This window comes from Oncorhynchus keta, unplaced genomic scaffold, assembly GCF_023373465.1.
Source record: "Oncorhynchus keta strain PuntledgeMale-10-30-2019 unplaced genomic scaffold, Oket_V2 Un_contig_1189_pilon_pilon, whole genome shotgun sequence".
In the NCBI taxonomy this organism is placed as follows: domain Eukaryota; kingdom Metazoa; phylum Chordata; class Actinopteri; order Salmoniformes; family Salmonidae; genus Oncorhynchus; species Oncorhynchus keta.
In genome coordinates this window covers 163,389-189,754 of record NW_026277673.1, presented here as the reverse complement: position 1 = coordinate 189,754, position 26,366 = coordinate 163,389, and the positions used below count along the sequence as shown (strand labels likewise).

General features: G+C 43.9%; 2 protein-coding genes across 2 annotated transcripts; both read left to right on the top strand.

Moving 5' to 3' along the window:
- The first annotated feature begins 400 nt into the window (after positions 1-400).
- Positions 401-2,696, top strand: LOC127917730 (adhesion G protein-coupled receptor E1-like). The gene is made up of 6 exons (XM_052500749.1): positions 401-431; positions 525-563; positions 882-1,259; positions 1,576-1,713; positions 2,050-2,199; positions 2,469-2,696. The coding sequence occupies exons 1-6, from the start codon at positions 401-403 to the stop codon at positions 2,600-2,602; spliced, it is 870 nt and encodes a 289-aa protein (XP_052356709.1). The 3' UTR covers positions 2,603-2,696.
- Positions 2,697-2,948: 252 nt separating this feature from the next.
- LOC127917727 (adhesion G protein-coupled receptor E1-like) lies at positions 2,949-16,781 on the top strand. Its single transcript, XM_052500745.1, has 17 exons — positions 2,949-3,078; positions 7,136-7,279; positions 7,414-7,560; positions 7,943-7,980; positions 8,959-9,039; positions 9,557-9,586; positions 10,172-10,355; positions 10,577-10,684; positions 10,864-11,039; positions 11,740-11,925; positions 12,032-12,238; positions 12,506-12,741; positions 12,940-13,006; positions 13,206-13,297; positions 13,902-14,061; positions 14,177-14,239; positions 14,431-16,781. The coding sequence occupies exons 5-17, from the start codon at positions 8,974-8,976 to the stop codon at positions 14,506-14,508; spliced, it is 1,653 nt and encodes a 550-aa protein (XP_052356705.1). The 5' UTR covers positions 2,949-3,078; positions 7,136-7,279; positions 7,414-7,560; positions 7,943-7,980; positions 8,959-8,973; the 3' UTR covers positions 14,509-16,781.
- The last annotated feature ends 9,585 nt before the right edge of the window (positions 16,782-26,366 follow it).

Below are 26,366 nucleotides of genomic sequence, written 5' to 3'. Positions count from 1 at the left end.
GATGGTTGGATATTTCCAGAGATTACAAGAAAATCCTTATTAGGCTTCTGAATTGCAAAGCCAATTTGAGTTGCCTATTGTAATTGTCTGAGGCTGTGTTATGCTACTTAAGCATTTACCACAGAGCAGGCCTCAAAATGGATGACATCCCCCTCTTCCCCCTCCATGCCATCAGTGAAAGAGTAGCTTCTGACCTCAGCCACCGTCTCCCTCACTTTGTTTTGTTAAGATGGAGGTTTGTATCCAAACCTAAAAAAGATCATTTGCATAAGTCTCAAACCTTCTGATAACAGAGTTTTGGATGGTGTGCAAATTGAGATGTTTCTCTTGGGATGCACGTATGGGTTAGACAGGGTGAAGGTATTCAATGTATTCAGCCCTGGAAGAGGGATCTGTCAGGATGAGCTACTGTTCTCTGTCTCTACTCCTGGGTGAGTGAACTGATATTTCATTATTTTATCCCAAATGATCACCATCTAGTATTACTGTCTGCCCTTGACTTTGTGTCTTCTCCTTCCTTTCAGGTTCTCTGTTCATCATTGGGACTGCCTCTTATCCTAATGGTAAGTACCCACTGGGCACAGACTGGTTGAATCAACATTGTTCCCATGTCATTTCAATGAAATTACATTTAACCAATGTGGAATAGACGTTGAATTGATGTCTATGCTCTGTGGGAAGATCTTTAAATAACCCCTGCATGTCCTTATTTGTATTCTATGTGATCGGTTTGATTATGAGTTCTGATATGTGGTAGGAGGTTTAACAGTACAGAAGTAACTCATCGTAGGGCAATGTTTCCAGTTTCTCCTGATGATGGAACAGTGGGCCCATAGCTAAACCCTGGCATTGGGGCTCTATTGTCTTCTTCTTCCACCCAGGTTCCTGTGATGGCTACATGGCCCTGAATGAGCCTCGACGTAACTATGTCTTCAGCTCTTCCTCTATCCCCGGCTACCCCATCAATACCGACATACAGCGAACAAACATATGGGTTCGCTACATCGGGATCGGAGGGGACACCGTCATTCCACAATGTGCTCCACTCTATTACAGCGGGGTATATTATCCCATCCATCTGACCTTTACACATCCTCAGTCTGAGTCTGAGACTCCAACTACGGGCAACGCGTGTGCAAACATAGGTTCCTGCTGTAATTACAATGTAGCTATTCAAGTGATCTACTGCTCTTCTGGAGGATTCTATGTGTACAGGCAGATGAACAACCACCCAATCAACTACATGGGTTATGTGACATGTGAGTAGCGAGTTGAGAAATCCCCTGCTTTTTATTTGACTTGTACAGTACTCCTCCCAAACACATTTTATTGTCTATTTAGCTCTTAAGTATATTGAGCTGTTAAAATGTACTTTATCTGAAGTTTAATTGATGGATTGGTGTATAGTAAAAGAGTAGTAAATCAGAAAGCAAGCTACTTGTTTATGAAGCAGTCAATCTGTTAAGGTCACAGAGACATTATATCTGACTTGAAGTGAACCTGCTCTTGTCCCATTGTTCCAAGCTAAAATAGTAGACTGTTAAAGTAGACTGTGTGTCTGTTCTCTCTGTTCAGACCATAGGAACTGTGTGGCAGACTCCTGCGGTCCCCTTGCAGAGTGTAGTACAACCAAAACTGGAGGCTGTCAATGTGTCTCTGGATACAAGATACCTCCAAAACATCTACCCACAAACGAATCCTACGGTTGCCAAGGTAGAAGTGCCGTAGTAGCTATGTAATGGGCTGTCTGATTTTATCAGTTAAATCAGTTTAGACAGTGTTTGATCAGTCTGTCTGTGTCTGTCTCTGTCTGTCTGTCTGTCTGTCTGTCTGTCTGTCTGTCTGTCTGTCGCACAGGACTAGGGGTAGGCACACTTTTTGGCTCAAGAGCCACATCAGGATTCAGAAATGGCAGATGTGTTATTCTAAGTATTTCTTAGAAAACAATCCACTGCGAGCTGCATTGAATTGACTAGCAGCCCGGGGCAGTATTTTTCCAACCTTGATGTAGAAGATGGCCTCTAACTCTGTCCTAACCCTCCCCAACAGATATCAATGAGTGTGAGGAGACCGCTAATCTCTGCGGTCCACATTCCAACTGTATTAATTTACCAGGAGTCTACAACTGTAGCTGTCTTGAGGGGTTTGTACCCTCAGACCCAGCCTTGGCACTCAACCCAACCCGCAACCCCTGCACAGGTATGTTTCCCATTCATACATCTACTGCACCAATCATATCAATAACATGAGATCAGAGTCTGAATTTCAGGGCTGCTATGAACGACATACTTGCATGTTTTGCTGTTTTTAACTCTGTGAATATATATGTGTGAATTTGTCTGCTGTCTGCTGTCTGCTGCAAGATGTTTTTTAAACAGAAAATAAAATTGCTGAACGCTGTCTAGTTTTGTGTGCTTTGATTTGTGGAACTTTGTAAATATTGGCATATTAAATCTATGTCCCCCCAGATGTGAATGAGTGTGTGGAGATTGAGAAGGTTTGTGGTGGTTTTGGTAAATGTACAAACACACCAGGAAATTACACCTGCACCTGTTACAATGGATACAAGCCTGACGGACCCTTCGACTGCCAAGGTCTCTGAACAGCACTAACACGAGCTTTCTGTGATAAATCTGACTAAACCTTTTAAATATTTCCATATAAACCATTTATCTAGATAGGGACCGGTAAAACATGAACATATTGAATGGATAACAACAGTCATGTGTATTGCATCATTACATCTAACTTACGCTGATTTACAGTGCTTCCTAAAAGAGGTGGAAGAACTCATGGTAGCATTTTATGTTACAGTGTATTATTATCTATATCATACACTACTGACCATAATGTTGTCAACCTGGATGCTGCCTGGCACCCTGTCGTAAGATGCTAATATGCTAACTGAACTATTCAACTATTAAACCCCCACAGATATTGATGAGTGTTTCAACTCAACCATCTGTGGTCAGGAGTCTGTCTGTACCAACACACCAGGAGCCCACAACTGTACCTGTCTCCTAGGCTTCTCACCCACAAACCCAGTCCTAGACCCCAGCAAGGCCAACCCCTGTATAGGTACTGTGTTGTCTCACTGCTGTTGTCGTTAACATACCATGGGACACTGATTAGGTTTACATCCCAAATGGCACCCTATTCCCTATGTATATATGTATATGTATATATGTATATAGGGTGTATATAGTGAATGTGTATTTAGGGTGTATATGTACACAGGGTGTATGTATATAGTGAATGTGTATATGGGGTGTATGTATATGTACACAGGGTGTATGTATATAGTGAATGTGTATATGGGGTGTATGTATATGTACACAGGGTGTATGTATATAGTGAATGTGTATATGGGGTGTATGTATATGTACACAGGGTGTATGTATATAGTGAATGTGTATATGGGGTGTATGTATATGTACACAGGGTGTATGTATATAGTGAATGTGTATATGGGGTGTATGTATATGTACACAGGGTGTATGTATATAGTGAATGTGTATATAGGGTGTATGTATATGTACACAGGGTGTATGTATATAGTGAATGTGTATACAGGGTGTATGTATATAGTGAATGTGTATATGGGGTGCATGTATATGTACACAGGGTGTATGTATATAGTGAATGTGTATATAGGGTGTATATGTTCACAGGGTATATGTATATAGTGAATGTGTATATGGGGTGCATGTATATGTACACAGGGTGTATGTATATAGTGAATGTGTATATAGGGTGTATATGTTCACAGGGTATATGTATATAGTGAATGTAGGGTGTATAGGGTGTATATGTATACAGGGTGTATGTATATAGTGAATGTGTATTTAGGGTGCATATGTATACAGGGTGTATGTATATAGTGAATGTGTATTTAGGGTGCATATGTATACAGGGTGTATGTATATAGTGAATGTGTATTTAGGGTGCATATGTATACAGGGTGTATATATATAGTGAATGTGTATATGGGGTGTATGTATATGTATACAGGGTGTATGTATATAGTGAATGTGTATATGGGGTGTATGTATATGTACACAGGGTGTATGTATATAGTGAATGTGTATATGGGGTGTATGTATATGTATACAGGGTGTATGTATATAGTGAATGTGTATATAGGGTGTATATGTTCACAGGGTGTATATGTATAGAGGGTGTATGTATATAGTGAATGTGTATTTAGGGTGTATATGTATACAGGGTGTATGTATATAATGTATACAGGGTGTATGTATATAGTGAATGTGTATACAGGGTGTATGTATATAGTGAATGTGTATATGGGGTGTATGTATATGTACACAGGGTATATGTACACAGTTAATGTGTATATAGGGTGTATGTATATGTACACAGGGTCTATGTATATAGTGAATGCGTATATGGGGTGTATGTATATGTTCACAGGGTATATGTATATAGTGAATGTAGGGTGTATAGGGTGTATATGTATAGAGGGTGTATGTATATAGTGAATGTGTATTTAGGGTGTATATGTATACAGGGTGTATGTATATAGTGAATGTGTATTTAGGGTGTATATGTATACAGGGTGTGTATATATATATAGTGAATGTGTATATAGGGTGTATATGTATATGATGTATACAGGGTGTATGTATATAGTGAATATGTGTATAGGGTGTATATGTATATGATGTATACAAGGTGTATGTATATAGTGAATGTGTATATGGGGTGTATATGTTTACAGGGTGTGTATATATATATATATAGTGAATGTGTATATAGGGTGTATATGTATATGATGTATACAAGGTGTATGTATATAGTGAATATGTGTATAGGGTGTATATGTTTACAGGGTGTATGTATATAGTGAATGTGTATATAGGGTGTATATGTTCACAGGGTGTATGTATATAGTGAATGTGTATATAGGGTGTATATGTATACAGGGTGTATGTATATAGTGGATGTGTATTTAGGGTGTATATGTATACAGGGTGTATGTATATAGTCAATGTGTATTTAGGGTGTATATGTATATGATGTATACATGGTGTATGTATATAGTGAATGTGTATGTAAGGTGTATGTATATGTATACAGGGTGTATGTATATAGTGAATGTGTATATGGGGTGCATGTATATAGGGTGTATGTATATAGTGAATGTGTATATAGGGTGTATATGTTCACAGGGTATATGTATATAGTGAATGTGTATATAGGGTGTATATGTATACAGGGTGTATGTATATAGTCAATGTGTATTTAGGGTGTATATGTTCACAGGGTATATGTATATAGTGAATGTGTATATAGGGTGTATATGTTCACAGGGTGTATGTATATAGTGAATGTGTATATAGGGTGTATATGTATACAGGGTGTATGTATATAGTGGATGTGTATTTAGGGTGTATATATACATACACCCTGTATATGTATACAGGGTGTATGTATATAGTGTGTATATATATAGTGAATGTGTATGTAAGGTGTATGTATATGTATACAGGGTGTATGTATATAGTGAATGTGTATATAGGGTGTATGTATATGTACACAGGGTGTATGTATATAGTGAATGTGTATGTAAGGTGTATGTATATGTATACAGGGTGTATGTATATAGTGAATGTGTATATAGGGTGTATATGTTCACAGGGTGTATATGTATAGAGGGTGTATGTATATAGTGAATGTGTATTTAGGGTGTATATGTATACAGGGTGTGTATATATATAGTGAATGTGTATATAGGGTGTATATGTATATGATGTATACAGGGTGTATGTATATAGTGAATATGTGTATAGGGTGTATATGTATATGATGTATACAAGGTGTATGTATATAGTGAATGTGTATATAGGGTGTATATAAATACAGGGTGTATGTATATAGTGAATGTGTATATAGGGTGTATATGTATACAGGGTGTATGTATATAGTCAATGTGTATTTAGGGTGTATATGTATACAGGGTGTATGTATATAGTGAATGTGTATTTAGGTTGTATATGTATACAGGGCGTGTATATATATATATAGTGAATGTGTATATAGGGTGTATATGTATACAGGCTGTATGTATATAGTGAATGTGTATATAGGGTGTATATGTATACAGGCTGTATGTATATAGTGAATGTGTATATAGGGTGTATATGTTCACAGGGTATATGTATATAGTGAATGTAGGGTGTATAGGGTGTATATGTATAGAGGGTGTATGTATATAGTGAATGTGTATTTAGGGTGTATATGTATACAGGGTGTATGTATATAGTGAATGTGTATTTAGGGTGTATATGTATACAGGGTGTGTATATATATATATATATAGTGAATGTGTATATAGGGTGTATATGTATATGATGTATACAAGGTGTATGTATATAGTGAATGTAGGGTGTATAGGGTGTATATGTATAGAGGGTGTATGTATATAGTGAATGTGTATTTAGGGTGTATATGTATACAGGGTGTATGTATATAGTGAATGTGTATTTAGGGTGTATATGTATACAGGGTGTGTATATATATATATATAGTGAATGTGTATATAGGGTGTATATGTATATGATGTATACAAGGTGTATGTATATAGTGAATGTGTATATAGGGTGTATATGTATACAGGGTGTATGTATATAGTCAATGTGTATTTAGGGTGTATATGTATACAGGGTGTATGTATATAGTGAATGTGTATTTAGGGTGTATATGTATACAGGGCGTGTATATATATATATAGTGAATGTGTATATAGGGTGTATATAAATACAGGGTGTATGTATATAGTGAATGTGTATATAGGGTGTATATGTATACAGGGTGTATGTATATAGTCAATGTGTATTTAGGGTGTATATGTATAGAGGGTGTATGTATATAGTGAATGTGTATTTAGGGTGTATATGTATACAGGGTGTATGTATATGATGTATACAGGGTGTATGTATATAGTGAATGTGTATATGGGGTGTATATGTATACAGGGTGTATGTATATAGTGAATGTGTATATAGGGTGTATATGTATACAGGGTGTATGTATATAGTGAATAGGGTGCCTTTTGGGACATAACCTAGACCATAACTTGTTCTCATCAGTTGTATCTGTGGTTTGAACCCTACAGACATTGATGAGTGTCTGAACAAAACCGTGTGTGGTCCCGATGCCAACTGTACCAACTCTTATGCAGCACACAGCTGTACCTGCCTCTTTGGTTACCTGCTCACCAGCCCAGATGCCATAGCCAGCCCCTTAAACCCATGCCTAGGTCTGTGACATACTTCACTGAGTGTGCGCGTGTATGCTTGCATGTAAAAGTGTGTGTGTATATGTGTGGTGTATCTTTGTATGTGTATCCGTTACTGTATGTGTGTATATCCCAGTGTTTGTTTCTCCCTGTAGACATAGATGAGTGTGCTAACACCCCTGGTCTATGTGGTCTCCACTCTGTGTGTACCAATGCACCAGGGACCTTCCACTGTTCCTGTGTGGAAGGATACTTCTCCTCCACTGGAGTACTGTGGGAAACTGACGTCACTGTGTGTGAAAGTGAGTCATACTTGTATTGTTTGGAAATATATTATGTACAGAAGAAGTCCAGTGTAGTGAAATGCTTCTGAGGTCTGATGGGAACTTGATATATTATTTTCTCTCTTTTCTCTCTCTTTCTCTCTCTTTTGTATTTATCTCTCTCTCTCTGTCTTTATTTCTCTTTCTCTTCTCTCTCTCTCTCTCTGTCTTTATTTCTCTCTCTCTTTTCTCTTTTCTCTTTTCTCTTTTCTCTTTTCTCTTTTCTCTTTTCTCTCTCTCGCTCTCTCTCTCTCTCTCGCTCTCTCTCTCTCTCTCTCTCTCTCTCTCTCTCTCTCTCTCTCTCTCTCTCTCTCTCTCTCTCTCTCTCTCTCTCTCTCTTCCCCCCCCATCCCCCTCACAGGTGTTGATGATGTTCTAGCCGCCATAGTTCCCCCAGAGGTACGTGGTTGGAAACACACAGGTCTTTAGAATGGATCCTGTGCCAGTACCACCCATACAGTATGGTGGGCTTTAGAATGGATCCTGTGCCAGTACCACCCATACAGTATGGTGGGCTTTAGAATGGATCCTGTGCCAGTACCACCCCCATACAGTATGGTGGGCTTTAGAATGGATCCTGTGCCAGTACCACCCATACAGTATGGTGGGCTGTAGAATGGATCCTGTGCCAGTACCACCCATACAGTATGGTGGGCTTTAGAATGGATCCTGTGCCAGTACCACCCATACAGTATGGTGGGCTTTAGAATGGATCCTGTGCCAGTACCACCCATACAGTATGGTGGGCTTTAGAATGGATCCTGTGCCAGTACCACCCATACAGTATGGTGGGCTTTAGAATGGATCCTGTGCCAGTACCACCCATACAGTATGGTGGGCTTTAGAATGGATCCTGTGCCAGTACCACCCATACAGTATGGTGGGCTTTAGAATGGATCCTGTGCCAGTACCACCCATACAGTATGGTGGGCTTTAGAATGGATCCTGTGCCAGTACCACCCATACAGTATGGTGGGCTTTAGAATGGATCCTGTGGCAGTACCACCCATACAGTTTGGTGGGCTTTAGAATGGATCCTGTGCCAGTACCACCCATACAGTATGGTGGGCTTTAGAATGGATCCTGTGCCAGTACCACCCATACAGTATGGTGGGCTTTAGAATGGATCCTGTGCCAGTACCACCCATACAGTATGGTGGGCTTTAGAATGGATCCTGTGCCAGTACCACCCATACAGTATGGTGGGCTTTAAAATGGATCCTGTCGGATGAAGATGTAGGAAAAGTATCACTGACGACAAAGTTGTAACAACATTGTCATCTGGTTGTAATGATGTTGTATTGATGTTGTGTTGATGTTGATGTGCTGACGTTGTGTAAATATTGTGCTGATGTTGTATCTGTGTTCTCACTGCAGGGCCAGTCTAAGGAAATGTACTTCCTCAACCAGATGAACCAACAGCTGATGGAGAACCCTGACATTGTCCTACCAGAGGGGGTCAGTAAAGCAACCTTTACATCTGGTAGACGAGTCCTGTCCAGAAACTGGGTGGCGCACAATTGGCCCAGTGTCGTCTGGGTTAGAGGAGGGTTTGGCCATCATAGTAAATACACATTTGTTCTTAACTAATTTTCCTAGTTAAATAAAGGTTAAAAAAATACTAACTTCTGTAGATCTTGAGCCATATGTATCAAATCTGCCAGAGTAGGAGTGCTGATCCAGGATCAGGTTCCCCCTGTTCATATCATTTTGTTCATGTGATCTTAAAGTTTCAACTGATCCTTAATCAACACTCTTACTCTGAGACGCTTGAGACATACGGCCTCTGACATGCTCGTTCGTTGATTTCTGGCGCCACTTAGTGGATCATTTGGAAATGGGTCAGGTTTCAGTACATAGTTCTATTCCCTACCCAGAGGGTCCTGTTTAATGTCTCCACATGCTAACCAATGTCATTGTATCTCTCCCCCGTTACTCTCTCCCTTCTTTCTCTCCCATTTTCTTTTTTCCTCAGTCAGTGACAAACAGCCTATCGACAGCCCTGGTAATGCCCCCTTCCAACTCTGTCTCATGTTTTAAATAATTATCATCAGAGTAGAGTTAGTTTGTCTTAGTCAAGGCAGTATGTTTATCATTGAGTAACTTTACATGCACCGTAAGAATTCAATATTAAACTGATTATGGCCGAGTTCTGCTTATCTTCATCGGCGTTCCAGCAATGTATTTAATCTGTGCATGTGCCAGCACCGGGTACCACACGTTTCCATCTAATGCGCGAGTGAAGTGAGTTCGCAAAAACTGTATGCGTCTTATAAATATTTTTCGCATAGAAACTTTTATGTCCGAACTCTGAATCAAATAGTCTTCTCAAAAATAACATGGTCACCGTGTTTGAATTATTTATTGGATTGGCGATTTCTGGCATTTATCAAAAGTAGCGTGATCTCAGATGTGTCAGTGTAAACAGGATTATAAGGGAAATCGTTCTTCTTGCAAAGCCTGCAAACGTTTTAAACAAACTATTATAATAACCTGACTATCCACAATAATCTCCTTATTGTGTGCATGTAACCGTTCTCATTCATGAATGAATTCCTCCACGACTTGATCGATCTATCCATTTCCATAGAAGGTGTCAGGAGCGGGAACCATCTCAGCGCAGCAGGCCAGTACAGGCCAGGGGTGGAGTGGGGCTGGAAAGGATGGCGGGGAGTCTGGCAGTGTGGTCCTGAAGATCTCAGTGCTCCTGGTGAATGCCTTAGTGGACCCTTCTCAGGGCCGGGTCAACAAAACCATACACACACCTGAGCTGGGTAAGAAGAACCATTATGCAGTCTGGACCTACATACAGCCCCTACCACCTTTCTCTCTCCCCCTCCTGCAGTAATGCAGTATTGCTTTAGTTTATTTCCTTGTCAGTAAAAGTTGAAGTATAACTGGTATCTGTGTCAGACATTAGTGTCTCACACACACATACTATCTCCCTCATTCTCCCCATATTAAATAATACTTGTACTGTAAATGTGTATGTTAGACATTAGTCTGCAGGTAATGGAGGCCAACAGTACAGACACCTCTTCCCTCTCAGCCAGGGGAAACACCATGGACATCAACCTAAAGGCTCTGGCCAGAAACAATAATGGTGAGATAGACCAGACACAGCAGCAGGTGGTTAAGATCACAGTGAAGAATATCACCATGACGATGACTATATTGGGAATCATACGGATGATAATGATATTGATGATGATGGTGGTGATGATGATGATGATGAAGGTTCTGAGTGTTATTTGACGACAGCCCCCTATTCTGTTTCCCTAGGTACAGCATCAGCAGTATTCCTGACAGTCAGTGGGATGGAGAGCCTTCTGGGTGCTAGCTTCTTGCAGACAGAAAACCACACAGAGATGTTGTCTGATGTCATCACCGCCACACTGCCCAAGATCAACCACACCCAGCTCTCTGAGCCTGTCAACTTCACCATGAGCCACAAGAGGGTCTGTCTGTCTGTCTGTCTGTCTGTCTGTCTGTCTGTCTGTCTGTCTGTCTGTCTGTCTGTCTGTCTGTCTGTCTGTCTGTCTGTCTGTCTGTCTGTCTGGTCAACTGTTCTGCCAGTTCTTGGTTATGGTGACACCATTTACCAGATTGCAGCAGCCACTACCCTTATATCTTTGGATGCTGTTCGTTAATGGGGACACAGTGCCATTCATTTTATTACTGGTGAGAGTTTTAATACTCACCACTGCATCCTGTATCAAAGGGTTGGCTGGTCCCTGTTAAAGTCCCTGGTGCCACTAGGGCATTTTAAACCCCTGATGATAAATCAGTTCACAGAGGTGTACAATTGTTTTAATTGATTGACTTGAATAACTTGTTTATGAACTCTCTCTCTTTCTGTCCATCAGTTGAGGTGCTGTGTTGATGTTGCTGGTCTGTGCTGGTTATTCACTCTCCCTTAATCTGTTCATCTCCCATCTTTTCCGTCTCTCCCCAGCTGTGTCAGTCTATACACCCCTCCATCCCTCATAGCATACTGTCAGTATTTAAACTCTCTCTCTCTCTCTCTCTCTCTCTCTCTCTCTCTCTCTCTCTCTCTCTCTCTCTCTCTCTCTCTCTCTCTCTCTCTCTCTCTCTCTCTCTCTCTCTCTCTCTCTCTCTCTCTCTCTCTCTCTCTCTCTCTCTCTCTCTCTCTCTCAGAGGTTGGCTGAGCCTGGCCTGATGACCTGTGTGTACTGGGAGGACAGAGGAATGGAATATGAGAATGGAACCAAGGGGAGGCATTGGTCAGTGAACGGCTGTTGGGTTGTGTTCTCTGATGAGAACTACACAGTGTGTAGCTGCTCTCACCTCTCCACCTTTGCCCTCATCATGCAGACAGGGGAGGTACAGGCTCTGTGTTTGTGTGGGTTGTGATTGTGTGTGTTTGTGTTCTGGTGCACACGTTAGTATGTGTGTTCATGCTTAATTGTGTGTGTCTCCATCCTTCCAGACTGTGTCAGAGGACAATCCCTTCCTAGAGTGGGTGAACAGAATGTGTGTGATTGTGGGCCTGGTCTTCTTTGCTCTGGCCATCCTCACCTTCCTGCTGTGTAGCTGGAACCCTAAGATCAACAACACAGCCCGCCTCCACCTCTGCCTCTGCCTCTTCCTGTCCCATCTGCTGCTGCTATTGGATTACACCTACCTCACTCACAAGGTGCTGGGTTAGGAAAGAACCTTCATTTGTATATACATGTCTTCTTCATTGTGTGTGTGTGTGTGTGTGTGTGTGTGTGTGTGTGTGTGTGTGTGTGTGTGTGTGTGTGTGTGTGTGTGTGTGTGTGTGTGTGTGTGTGTGTGTGTGTGTGTGTGTGTGTGTGTGTGTGTGTGTGTGTGTGTGTGCAAGTGCGCCTGCGAGCATGCATGCATGCGGGTGAGCATGTCTATGTGTTAATATCTATCTCGTAGTCCTCTCTGTCCCCAGCTGGTGTGCTCCATCATGGCAGGTCTCCTCCACTTCCTGATAGTGGCCAGTTTCCTGTGGATGCTGCTGGAGGCGCTCCAGCTCTACCTGCTGGTCCAGAGACTCTCTAGGATCCAGGTCATTCAGAGGGAAGGTCTCCAGAAGAAATACCTATTCCTGATTGGCTATGGCATCCCCCTGGTGATCGTGGGTGTGTCTGCAGCTGTGAAACGTGACGGCTATGGGGGATCTAAAGTGTGAGTAGAAATTTTACACACACACACACACACACACACACACACACACACACACACACACACACACACACACACACACACACACACACACACACACACACACACACACACACACACACACACACACACGCACACAAATATAATCTCTCTTCCAGTAACACACACTTACAAGACATTTTGATTTGTTTCTGGTTTCAGATGCTGGCTGAAGCCAGAACAATACTTTACCTGGGCTGTGTTAGGGCCAGTGTGTACTGTCCTAGCAGTGAGTGGATCTACATGCACTAACGCACACGCACACACACACACACACACACACACACACACACACACACACACACACACACACACACACACACACACACACACACACGCACACACGCACACACGCACACACACACACACACACACACACACACACACACATACACACACACACTGACCTCCTTATGCTTCTTCTTCAGCTGAACTGGATATTGTTCTGCGTTACAATCTGGAGTTTGAGACCTACCTTGGCTAACATGAAGAGTGATGTCTCACAGTCCAAAGACACCAGGTGTGTGTACATATGTCTGTGAACATACAGTAACTAAGCCATATGTAATGTGTATGTTTGTTGATACCGATGGGAATGTGTGGTAGTGTTAGTATTCTTGTCTCTTCATATGAATCCATATGATGTTTTATACCCCTCCCTCCCTCCCTCCCTCCCTCCCTCCCTCCCTCCCTCCCTCCCTCCCTCCCTCCCTCCCTCCCTCCCTCCCTCCCTCCCTCCCTCCCTCCCTCCCTCCCTCCCTCCCTCCCTCCCTCCTCTCTCTCACCTCTCTCTCTCCCTCCCTCACTCCCCATCTCATCTCCCTCCCTCCCCTCTCACCTCCCTCCCCTCTCTCACCTCCCTCCCTCCCCTCTCTCACCTTACCCCTCTCTCATCTCCCTCCCTCCCTCCCTTTCCCACTCTCTTACCTCCCTCTCTCCCTCTCACCTCTCTCCCTCCCTCCCCATCTCATCTCCCTCCCTCCCCCTCTCACCTTCCTCCCTCCCCTCTCTCACCTTCCCTCTCTCATCTCCTTCCCTCCACCCTTCCTCTCTCTCTCCCCCGTCCACTCTCACCTCCCTCCTCCCTCTCTCACCCCCCTCACTTCCCTCCCTCCCTCTTTCAGACTGATCATCTTTAAGATCCTGGCACAGTTTGTGATCCTGGGTTGTACCTGGGTGCTGGGCTTGTTCCAGTCCACCATGGTCTTCAAGTACCTCTTCATCGTGCTCAACTCCCAGCAGGGCACCTTCCTCTACATCGTTCACTGTCTCTTCAACAAGGAGGTAGACCTACACCCCCCACACACACACGTTCTTAACCTCCCCTCTGTCTACCCTCCACGGTGTGGTCTGTGTATAATTAGTGTTGGTGTGTTGTTGTTGTTGTATTGTATCATAGGTACGTGATGAGTACAGGAAGTGGCTGGGCTGTTCTTCCAGCTCCTCTACTCCAGATTCTATGGTAAGTCTATACCAAGTCTATACCTTCCTCACTCATCACTAGTTGTTACATCTATGTGAGGCTTCCTCTTCTTTCCAGGATGAATGTAATGTTACTGAATGACCCTCTGGCCAAGTCCCTTATATAACTTATGTAAGCATAGTCTTTTACCACAGAAAGTCTAACCTGTTGAGGTCTTGTTTTTCCAACAGAAAGAAGCACCTTCCGTCTCTGAAGACCTGGACAAGGCTGGTGAAGAGAGACAAAACAAAGGAACGCGGCCAGGATGAGAGCAACATGATACGATACCATCAGACCTTCAAAGCATTTCAGCGCAGTGGGCCTCCACGGTATATCTTTCAATGCACACTGTACACACTAAGTATGAGAGAGAGAGTGAGGTGTGTTTATATGGATGCTAATGACTCAGATAACACAGCCTGACCTTTTGTATTTACTAATATTTCCTTTATCTACATAAAACAATGTTTTATTATCCTGCAAATGTATTTATAGAATTTCATATTTATAAATTATATACACAGTAGTTACAGCATATTTACCTGTGTGCAAAATAAACAAATTAAAATGTGTAGGTTGCAGTTGTTTATATATAAATAAATAACTGCGTCTCTACCTGCTTTGAGTCTAGCGTTTACCATTGGATTGTCCATCAGGGACAATAAAGATTTATTCAATGGAATCCCTGTGGCTGAGCCCAGATAAGAAAGTCCCGGTCGGCTGCAGTCTGAAGTGTTTTGAGAGCATAGCGACTGGGTTTCCAGACAGATGGCACAGGAGGGGTGAGGAGAGGACAGGAGGGCATCCTCTCAGAGCTATAATAAAATAGCTGGAAGAGAGCCACGGTTGGAGACAGACAATACTGTTTGCATACTGTTGTAATGCCCTCTTTTCACCACACGGTGACAGCACCTAAACATCAATGCTCTTGCTCTCATTGGAGTTAGGAGTTAAAGTGAGGACACAGGTCTTCTGTTGATGGAGAGATACCATTGGGTGAAGGCCTTTGTTCCAGCCATGATTCAATTGATTAACAAATAATGAAAACCTGGTGGGGTTGTAGGGAGATAGAGAAAGACATAAATATGGAGATGGATAGATAGATGTCAGGACAAGTCAACTGGAGGAAGAGATAGAGAGGCATACAGAGATGGATGGAAATAAAGGGAGATTCCCAGACGGGTGAATGCAGCCGCAGGAGTGAAAGAGAGTACAATAGTGGGACAGAGAAGAAGAAGAAGATGAAGATAAAGAAGAAGTAGGTGGAGGAAAAGGAGGAGGCTGGTGTGGGGTGTTTTGCTCCGAGTCACAGTGCTGCTAGTCTCTTTGCCTGTTACCATGGGAACCCAGCTGCAGTGCTTGCTGGAGTCGTGCTGGTCTGTCAGCCGTGAAACGCTGTTGGGTTAACAGCCCTGCTCTTTGAGTTCGAATGAGTTAGACTTTGTCAAAATAGTCAGGAATAAACTAAAATTGATGCAGTGCGCCTGGGGGTGTTTAGTATACAAAGTTGCTAGGCAGCTAACTAATCACCCACTGGGCACAGATGTCAGTTGAACGTCTAGTTTTGATTGACATTTGGTTGAGTTGTCAACTAACGTGAATTTAAAGTGAAATCAAAAAATGCACTATGTCATTGGATTTAGGTTAAAAGTTGGGTGAAAAACAGACAAAATGCCCTAACTGTATGTTGATGTTATTTTCCACATTGATTCAACATCAGCACATTTATTTTGGGGGTTTGAAATGACATGGAAACAATGTTGATTCAAACAGTTTTTGCCCAGTGGGTAGACATTTACTGAATTCCAAATCAAACTCCAGTTCTCCTCAACTCTCGTCCAGGCACTCCTTTAGTTCTGGAAGGTGCATATAGGATAACATGGTAATTGCTTTACTTTGCTGTTTAATTGGATGGGTGATATGTTTCCATATCCTAAGGGGCAGAGGTCGATTGGGATTTCAGTGAAACTCTTCCATATTGTGTCTGTAATTATGCTTAAAGTCTCTGAGATGTAGTGGGTCTTTCTGTCCAACAGGCCTGGGGGTTAGTTAGTGATACAGTGATATGACCAATATGTTACGAATTCCCTGCCAGAGACTCTTAGCACACCACATCACAGCTCTCTCACAACCCTCTCTTTCTAACTTCTGCAGTAGGCTACCCTCCCCCACTGGAACCAAGCAGGGCAGGGGGGTCATAAACTGGCCCTTAACACCTAGGACCCTGGCCAACAATTTGTTGCTAGGGGTCATGGTTGCCAGGGGCCTTATGACACTGTGGGGTCATCACAGGCAGTCAGCTTGGGTCCCAGATCACAAACTCATGCCTCCCCCTCGGTCTACTTCAAGCAGTCACAGAGAGAGCAGCAAGCTCATCTCTATCCTGCACAACAACTGCTGGACTCATATCTCTGAGCTTGTGGGATGGTGTGCGTGCAGAGTGAGTTTTGCGATATTTGTATATAGTTCTTCGTAGTTGTTACTATTGTTGTATAATTTCTTTGTCTATAGCTGTATTGTAATATGTCAGGTAGCATATATACTGAACAAAAATATAATATAAAGTGTTGGTCTCATGTTTCATGAAATGAAATAAAAGTTTCCAGAAATTTTCCATTCGCACAAAAATCTTATTTCTCTCAAATGTTGTGCACAAATTTGTTTACATCCCTGTTACTGAGCATTTCTCCTTTGCCAAGATAATCCATCTACTTGACAGGTGGGCCATATCAAAAAGCTGATTAAACAGCATGACCATTACACAGGTGCACCTTGTGCTGGGGACAATAAAAGGCTACTTTAAAATGTGCAGTCACACAACACAATGCCACAGATGTCTCAACTTTTGAGGGAGGGTGCAATTGGCTTGCTGACTACAGGAATGTCCACCAGCACTGTTGCCAAATAATTTAATGTTCATTTATCTACCATAAACGTTGTTTTAGAGAATTTGGCAGTACGTCCAACTGTCCTCACAAATGCAGACCACGTGTAACCACACCAGCTCAGGAGCCCCACTTCCGGCTTCTTCACCTGTGGGATCATCTGAGACCAGCCACCCGGACAGCTGATGAAACTGTGCGTTTGCAAAACTGAAGATTTTCTGCACAAACGGTCAGAAATCGTCTCTGGGAATCTCACCTGCTTGCTCGTCGTCCTCACTGAAGCCCATTGTTGTGCCATTCATCCACCGCCATCACCTCATGTTTCAGCATGATAATACACGGCCCCATGTCGCAAGGATCTGTACACAACTCCTGCAAGCTGAAAATGTCCCAGTTCTTCCACGGCCTGCATACTCACCAGACATGTCACCCATTGAGAATGTTTGGGATGCTCTGAATGGACGTGCACGACAGCGTGTTCCAGTTCCCGCCAATATCCAACAACTTCGAATAGACATTAAAGAGGAGTGGGACAACATTCCATAGGCCATAAGGAACAGTCTGATCAAATCTCCACAAAGGAGATGTGTCACTCTGCATGAGGCAAATGGTGGTCACACCAGATACTGACTGGTTTTCTGATCCACGCCCCTACCTTCTTTTAAAAACTCTTAGCCTACAATTTCCAGAAATCGAATTAACATAATAAAACAATCCCCATCAAAATCTGTTTGTTTAAGCTAGAGATATCAGTTTTTCTGCAAGTGCTCAATCCATCGCATCTGCCAATATCCCCCTCCTGCATCTGTGGTGAAAGGTGGAAGAGCTGGAGCGGGGTTTGTCAGAGCATGAGGCAATCCACCGCATCTGCCAATATCCCTCCCGCATCTGTGGTGAAAGGTGGCAGAGCTGGAGCGGGGTTTGTCAGAGCATGAGGCAATCCACCGCATCTGCCAATATCCCTCCCACATCTGTGGTGAAAGGTGGCAGAGCTGGAGCGGGGTTTGTCAGAGCATGAGGCAATCCACCGCATCCGCCAATATCCCTCCCACATCTGTGGTGAAAGGTGGCAGAGCTGGAGCGGGGTTTGTCAGAGCATGAGGCAATCCACCGCATCCGCCAATATCCCTTCCGCATCTGTGGTGAAAGGTGGCAGAGCTGGAGCGGGGTTTGTCAGAGCATGAGGCAATCCACCGCATCCGCCAATATCCCTCCCACATCTGTGGTGAAAGGTGGCAGAGCTGGAGCGGGGTTTGTCAGAGCATGAGGCAATCCACCACATCCGCCAATATCCCTCCCGCATCTGTGGTGAAAGGTGGCAGAGCTGGAGCGGGGTTTGTCAGAGCATGAGGCAATCCACCGCATCCGCCAATATCCCTCCCGCATCTGTGGTGAAAGGTGGCAGAGCTGGAGCGGGGTTTGTCAGAGCATGAAGCATCCTGAAAATCGGTCTTCTCGCAAAAATGTCTGTAATGTTCGAATTGCCTACAAATGATTATGACCACTCTATTGAAAGAACACACTGGTGTTCTCAATTTTGCTCAAGGAAGCCCACAAACCTCACAAGACTGGTCTGACGTCGGAACAGCCTCTTCTGCCAACTTCTGTCTATAGTGTCAAAATGGTTTGGGCTACACACTAATATAACCACTCTGTGGACAGCTGAGACTCTCACAAACATACCGGTGTTCTCCATTTTTCTCTAGGACACAAGCCTCACAACACTCTTCTGAAGGTCCCTGGTACCAGTTCAATTTGTTTATGGAAAGGAGATATTTTGCCAAATTCAATGTTTCATCCAATCATTTTTTTATATATATTTTGATACCTTAAGGGGTTAAATTCGAAATCAAATAGCTAAATGATCTTTGATATGATCCTCTCCCCTTGCTTAGACACAGTTTAGACTAGGGTTACGGTATCTGTGACCATCAGATGCATATCTGTATTCTGCATGACAAATCCATAGATTAAGGCCTAATACATTTATTTCAATTGACTGTTTTCCTTATATGAATTATAACTCAGTAAAATCTTTGAAATTGTTGCATGTTGTATTTATATTTTTGTTCAGAGTACATTTTCATCCTTCCCTTGATAATATCCTTGTTGGTCTACTTGTGCTATCAGTTATAGCGTTCTGTACAGGGGATTCATTACCTCTGTTTCGTCTGTTTCACAACCACTACCATTCAACCTACCTTTGCATGTGTGTGTGTGTGTGTGTGTGTGTGTGTGTGTGTGTGTGTGTGTGTGTGTGTGTGTGTGTGTGTGTGTGTGTGTGTGTGTGTGTGTGTGTGTGTGTGTGCGTGCGTGCGTGCGTGCGTGCGTGCGTGCGTGCGTGTGCGTGTGTGTGTGTGTGTGTGTGTGTGTGTGTGTGTGTGTGTGTGTGTGTGCGTGCGTGTGCGTGTGCGTGTGTGTCAATAAAGTATCCTGGTGTGTAAGTGAGGTTGCATCATTCCCCTCTTACCGAGGGAGGTGCTAGTGGGTCACAGATCAGCCCAAACGCAGTTGCTCTCTTTCTCAACACATGCCCTGAAGGTTGGAACCAAAAAGACCCAGGAAGAGATCCTGTTGCCCCCACTCTGTCTCTGGTCTAGGGACATAATTATGATGAATCAGTTTATAGTTTGTAATCTATCAATGTTATGGTATGTTTAAGGTAAGATAATGACTAAATGATTTATACTTTAAAATTAATGTTAATAACAGTATTCCACCCTGTCACTGGATAATGGAGTGAGATGTATTTGAATCATAAGACTAAAATTGTGCATAGAAAAAGAGGAACTGTTTTTTTACCTTTATTTAACTAGGCAAGTCAGTTAAGAACAAATACTTATTTTCAATGACAGTGTGTTAAATGCCTTGTTCAGGGGCAGAACGATAGATTTGTACCTTGTCAGCTCAGGGATTTGAACTTGCAACCTTCCGGTTATTAGTCCAACGCTCTAACCACTAGGCTACCCTGCCGCCCCAGACAAGGAACTGTGGCAGACAACGTGTGACCACTGTGAAACTAATAACAGGGAAGAAGGTCTCCCCACCCAGGAAGGGGAGAAACCGTTAGGCTTGCAGTAGATTATGTAACATGTTGCAGGATATGATAAGCAACGTATGTGTTGGTGTAGACTTGTAAAAAGCATTGACACTGTTAGAGAAGAGGGGCATTTATAAGGGGTATGGTATATGGTATGACCAAATGTGAGGTATAAAAGGCTATGTGCATTGTATGATTTTCAGAGCTCTCGTAAATAAACATTCCGGCTATTGTAGGCTGGGACTCTGTCTGTTTCATTCAACTAGAATCTTACAAATTCTGGGTTGCAGACTGAGCAGTTTAATTGAGGTTCAGTTTATGAACATTGAGAACACGATTCTCTTAACAATCAAGTCGTCTTACTGCTCCCCGATGATGCTTTAGGTGCTGGATGTGGAGAACTGCACGTCTGCACATGACAGGGGTGTATCATACACGTATCTATGCAGCATTCTCAGTTCTCTACCTTGTATTATCATACTCAGCCCGATACTTGAGTCACTAGGACATTGGCACACACACGCACGCACACACACGCACGCACGCACACACACACACACACACACACACACACACACACACACACACACACACACACACACACACACACACACACACACACACACACACACACACACACACACACACACACACACACACACACACACACACACACACACACACACACACACACACACACACAGACACGCACACGCACAGACACACGCACAGACACAGACACACACACACAGTTTGAGAGATGTACTATTTGAGTTTGAGCATGTTCATATATGTGTACCAGACTGGTTCAACATCCCCACTTCTTTACCCTTGTTTATATCATATCTTCCCACATAGCCTGAAGAGATAATATACTGTACATCTTCCCATATATTAATTCATTCACTTTTTTCACACACACACACACACACACACACACACACACACACACACACACACACACACACACACACACACACACACACACACACACACACACACACACACACACACACACACACACACACACACACACACACACACACACACACACAGTTCCCATTAGATGCAGCTTCCTCAGTGTTCCATGTTTTCCTGTGGGATAATCCTCTGACAGGTGTTTCTGGCCACAGCTCCATACTCCCTGTATCACCACTGGTCTGGTCCAACACCCGTCCAACAGAAGACGACACACAGACACTCATAAGGGCTTTTCTCTCTCTCCTACTCCTGTCTCCTACCCCTTTTCTTTCTATCTCTGTCTAGATTGATGGGGTGATAAGGGGTGAGGTTGGTTGGTGAGGAGAGTATTGTTGGGGGGGGGGTATTGAGGGGTGAGGTTGGTTGGGGAGTGGGGAGTATTGAAGGCTGAGGTTGTACACAGTATGTAACAGAGCTATTGAGGGGTGAGGTTGGTTGGGGAGTGGGGGGTATTGAAGGCTGAGGTTGTACACAGTATGTAACAGAGCTATTGAGGGGTGAGGTTGGTTGGGGAGTGGGGGGTATTGAAGGCTGAGGTTGTATACAGTATGTAACAGAGCTATTGAGGGGTAAGGTTGGTTGGGGAGTGGGGAGTATTGAAGGCTGAGGTTGTACACAGTATGTAACAGAGCTACTGAGGGGTGAGGTTGGTTGGTTAGTGGGGGGTATTGAAGGCTGAGGTTGTACACAGTATGTAACAGAGCTATTGAGGGGTAAGGTTGGTTGGGGAGTGGGGGGTATTGAAGGCTGAGGTTGTACACAGCATGTAACAGAACTATTGAGGGGTGAGGTTGGCTGGGGAGTGGGGGGTATTGAAGGCTGAGGTTGTACACAGTATGTAACAGAGCTATTGAGGGGTGAGGTTGGTTGGGGAGTGGGGGGTATTGAAGGCTGAGGTTGTATACAGTATGTAACAGAGCTATTGAGGGGTGAGGTTGGTTGGGGAGTGGGGAGTATTGAAGGCTGAGGTTGTACACAGTATGTAACAGAGCTATTGAGGGGTGAGGTTGGTTGGGGAGTGGGGGGTATTGAAGGCTGAGGTTGTACACAGTATGTAACAGAGCTATTGAGGGGTGAGGTTGGTTGGGGAGTGGGGGGTATTGAAGGCTGAGGTTGTACACAGCATGTAACAGAACTATTGAGGGGTGAGGTTGGTTGGGGAGTGGGGGGTATTGAAGGCTGAGGTTGTACACAGTATGTAACAGAGCTATTGAGGGGTGAGGTTGGTTGGGGAGTGGGGGTATTGAAGGCTGAGGTTGTATACAGTATGTAACAGAGCTATTGAGGGGTGAGGTTGGTTGGGGAGTGGGGGGTATTGAAGGCTGAGGTTGTACACAGCATGTAACAGAACTATTGAGGGGTGAGGTTGGTTGGGGAGTGGAGGGTATTGAAGGCTGAGGTTGTACACAGCATGTAACAAAACTATTGAGGGGTGAGGTTGGTTGGGGAGTGGGGGGTATTGAAGGCTGAGGTTGTACACAGCATGTAACAGAACTATTGAGGGGTGAGGTTGGTTGGGGAGTGGGGGGTATTGAAGGCTGAGGTTGTATACAGTATGTAACAGAGCTATTGAGGGGTGAGGTTGTTTGGGGAGGGGGGTATTGAAGGCTGAGGTTGTATACCGTATGTAACAGAGCTATTGAGGGGTGAGGTTGGTTGGGGAGTGGGGGTATTGAAGGCTGAGGTTGTACACAGTATGTAACAGAGCTATTGGGGGTGAGGTTGGTTGGGGAGTGGGGGTATTGAAGGCTGAGGTTGTATACAGTATGTAACAGAGCTATTGAGGGGGTGAGGTTGGTTGGGGAGTGGGGGTATTGAAGGCTGAGGTTGTACACAGCATGTAACAGAACTATTGAGGGGTGAGGTTGGTTGGGGAGTGGGGGGTATTGAAGGCTGAGGTTGTACACAGCATGTAACAAAACTATTGAGGGGTGAGGTTGGTTGGGGAGTGGGGGGTATTGAAGGCTGAGGTTGTATACAGTATGTAACAGAGCTATTGAGGGGTGAGGTTGTTTGGGGAGGGGGGTATTGAAGGCTGAGGTTGTATACCGTATGTAACAGAGCTATTGAGGGGTGAGGTTGGTTGGGGAGTGGGGGGTATTGAAGGCTGAGGTTGTATACAGTATGTAACAGAACTATTGAGGTGTGAGGTTGGTTGGGGTGTGGGGGGTATTGAAGGCTGAGGTTGTATACAGTATGTAACAGAGCTATTGAGGGGTGAGGTTGTTTGGGGAGGGGGGTATTGAAGGCTGAGGTTGTATACCGTATGTAACAGAGCTATTGAGGGGTGAGGTTGGTTGGGGAGTGGGGGGTATTGAAGGCTGAGGTTGTACACAGCATGTAACAGAACTATTGAGGGGTGAGGTTGGTTGGGGAGTGGGGGGTATTGAAGGCTGAGGTTGTACACAGCATGTAACAAAACTATTGAGGGGTGAGGTTGGTTGGGGAGTGGGGGGTATTGAAGGCTGAGGTTGTATACAGTATGTAACAGAGCTATTGAGGGGTGAGTTTGTTTGGGGAGGGGGGTATTGAAGGCTGAGGTTGTACACAGTATATAACAGCTATTGAGGGGTGAGGTTGGTTGGGGTGTGGGGGTATTGAAGGCTGAGGTTGTACACAGTATGTAACAGCTGTTGAGGGGTGAGGTTGGTTGGGGTGTGGGGGTATTGAAGGCTGAGGTTGTATACAGTATATAACAGCTATTGAGGGGTGAGGTTGGTTGGGGTGTGGGGGGTATTGAAGGCTGAGGTTGTACACAGTATGTAACAGCTGTTGAGGGGTGAGGTAGGGTGAGTCAGAAAGGGATTGAGTTAGGGTGAGGGCATCAGAGGATTAGTCAATGCACCCACCTCCTCTACAGGTGCTAGGGGCTCTCTGCATTGCTGAGTGAGTGGAATACCAGATTTACCTGATAAAACCCATAAAATCACTCTGAGGAATGACTAGTTTGATTGTGTCAAAGTGAGATGTGTCTAAGACATTACATTTGCAGACAAATAAGATATATTCATTGACATTAGCCTACTGTTCATTTATAGTAGGTCTAGTTGTTGTTATGTTAGTAGCAAATAGCCCAGTCAGTGGCGGTCAGTGCCGTTTATGATGGACATGGACAGACAGTGGCACATTCAATACCGCCTTACACACTCTTGACAGCATCTAGCTTATCTAGGCTGTAATCATTAGTCCAACAGTTGCAAACAGAGGATGATGGTCCTCCCCTTCCTCCTCCGAGGAGCCTCCACTGAGCCCATTGCAATTAAATCTAAGCAGGAGTGGCATTACCTCCACATAGAGGTCTCTCTCTCTCTCTGTCGCTCTCTCTATCTCGTGCGCGCTCTCATCACTCGCGCGCTGTGCAGCTGAACTACGGCGTTGGCAGAGAATATAAAAAAATCTGCCTCTTTGCTTCAAGCGTTGGAAGAATATTTTGGAACGGAAATCAGAGGAGGTACTGTAATAATTTGTTTACCTTCCACGCGAATGTGAATTATTTTGTAAATGGCATGCTCCTGTAGTCGCATAGTAATGAATAGTTCAGAGGGAAACGGATCGATGGTACCGGGCGAATGCTGTTGCTTGCAGAGCAGCCACCTGCCCTAAACATAAGCTCTGCGTTGTCTGTCTATCGACGCAGCAGCACGAGTAGACGACATGGTTCTGTAGGCAAAGCCTACTGCTTTCAATAGCCGATTTTGTGTTGGTGATTGTGTTGTTAGTTTTTTAAATGTTGGAATTCAGTTTAATGATCTTGGCTATAATTCGTGGAAGACGCAATAGCATAATGGAAATGTTGCCTATTTGAGTTACAGTTGTTGCATATGTTTGTGCGGCGATACATCTATACGAAACATTATATGTGTTCAGGCTGCTTGGGAAAAAGAATGAGAAAGACGGTGTCGGTCGATAGATCGACGGTTGGGCGCGCGGATGGACAGATGTGAGAGGGGGATTTGGAGGGAGGAGGGGAATCACGCGGGGATAATACTGTGACGTTCTGCATGTGATGTGTTCTCTAGACAAGTTTGTGTTATATATATTTCTTTCTTTCTCTCTCTCTCTCTCTTTCTCTCTCTGCATAACGCAAGGCTGACCGAATGTCACAAGCAAGCGTGTGCACGTTGGATAATATGGATTATATGAGAAAGTATTTAAGAGTATTGGCTGAACAGCATTGGTTGTACTTCTTGAAATAATACTGAAAATGTGTCTGCGACGCGTGTGAGTGTGGAGGCTAAGGGGGGAGAGAGAGCGAGAGAGAGATGGCTTGCTATCAGCAGATGTTGACACACCACGGTGTCCCCTTCTCCACCGTCTGCCATTTGGAAGTTAAGACACCAATCACACTCCCGACCGACAGTGAAAACAATTCACCCGCCCACACGTTTCCCTGAACGGATGGCATGAGAACTGAGCTGAACGCAGAACCCTGATTTGTTATAATCAAAGACATACATATGAATCATGATCACTGCACTGAGTTTTCATTAGGCTGCCTAGTTCTCCTTTCTGTATATCTAGTCTGTTTTACAGTTACTTCTTCAAGTTAGCTTTATGAGATGATGTCTATTTTACTAGGTATATTATTAGTCTTCACTGTGAGAATATCCCATTAGGCACACAGTGGTTGAATCAACGTTCTTTCCACCATTTCAGTGAAATTAGGTTGAACTAACGTGGAATAGAAGTTGAATTGATGTCTGTGTCAAGTGGGATCTTTATGAGAGAGAGTTGCATGTTGAAAAAGGCTAGTGCTGTCTGTCAGCACCATGGACAGTGCATCATGCTGATTCAGCGGGTATCACGAGAGGGCAGGTTAAAACATGATGGTGCTTGTACAGTATCCAGCCCTCCAGAGTTTTCAGGAGCGTCAGGTGCGGTGCCTGGTTGGAACTAAACCTTGCAGCACTCCAGGCCCGGGTCAACCCAGGGTTACCTATGCTACCCCCTGCTCCAGCCCCTGAATATGACCCATCCACTCTGGTGAATGGACCATAGGCCAGAGGGCTTTGGCAATTCATCCAGTCAGCCAGTGTTGAATGTTAACCCATTAGCTTTTTATGACCCCAAAATGCAACCAGACAGGCCCCTACGACCCTGCTAACATAACAACATAGATAGAGCCCCCTATGCCTCTGCTAACATAGCCACATAGATAGAGTCCCCCACGACCCTGCTAACATAACCACATAGATAGTCCCCTACGACCCTGCTAAGATAA

What these genes read in the sequence shown, in the direction of transcription:
- LOC127917730 (XM_052500749.1), top strand. Translation starts at nt 401, where the DNA reads ATGAGCTACTGTTCTCTGTCTCTACTCCTGG. An exon ending in CGAATCCTACGGTTGCCAAG is followed by an intron (nt 1,714 to 2,049) that starts GTAGAAGTGCCG and finishes CCTCCCCAACAG; the next exon opens with ATATCAATGAGTGTGAGGAG. An exon ending in AACCCGCAACCCCTGCACAG is followed by an intron (nt 2,200 to 2,468) that starts GTATGTTTCCCA and finishes ATGTCCCCCCAG; the next exon opens with ATGTGAATGAGTGTGTGGAG.
- LOC127917727 (XM_052500745.1), top strand. Translation starts at nt 8,974, where the DNA reads ATGTACTTCCTCAACCAGATGAACCAACAGCTGATGGAGAACCCTGAC. An exon ending in TCTGGCCAGAAACAATAATG is followed by an intron (nt 10,685 to 10,863) that starts GTGAGATAGACC and finishes CTGTTTCCCTAG; the next exon opens with GTACAGCATCAGCAGTATTC. An exon ending in CCTCTACTCCAGATTCTATG is followed by an intron (nt 14,240 to 14,430) that starts GTAAGTCTATAC and finishes TTTTTCCAACAG; the next exon opens with AAAGAAGCACCTTCCGTCTC.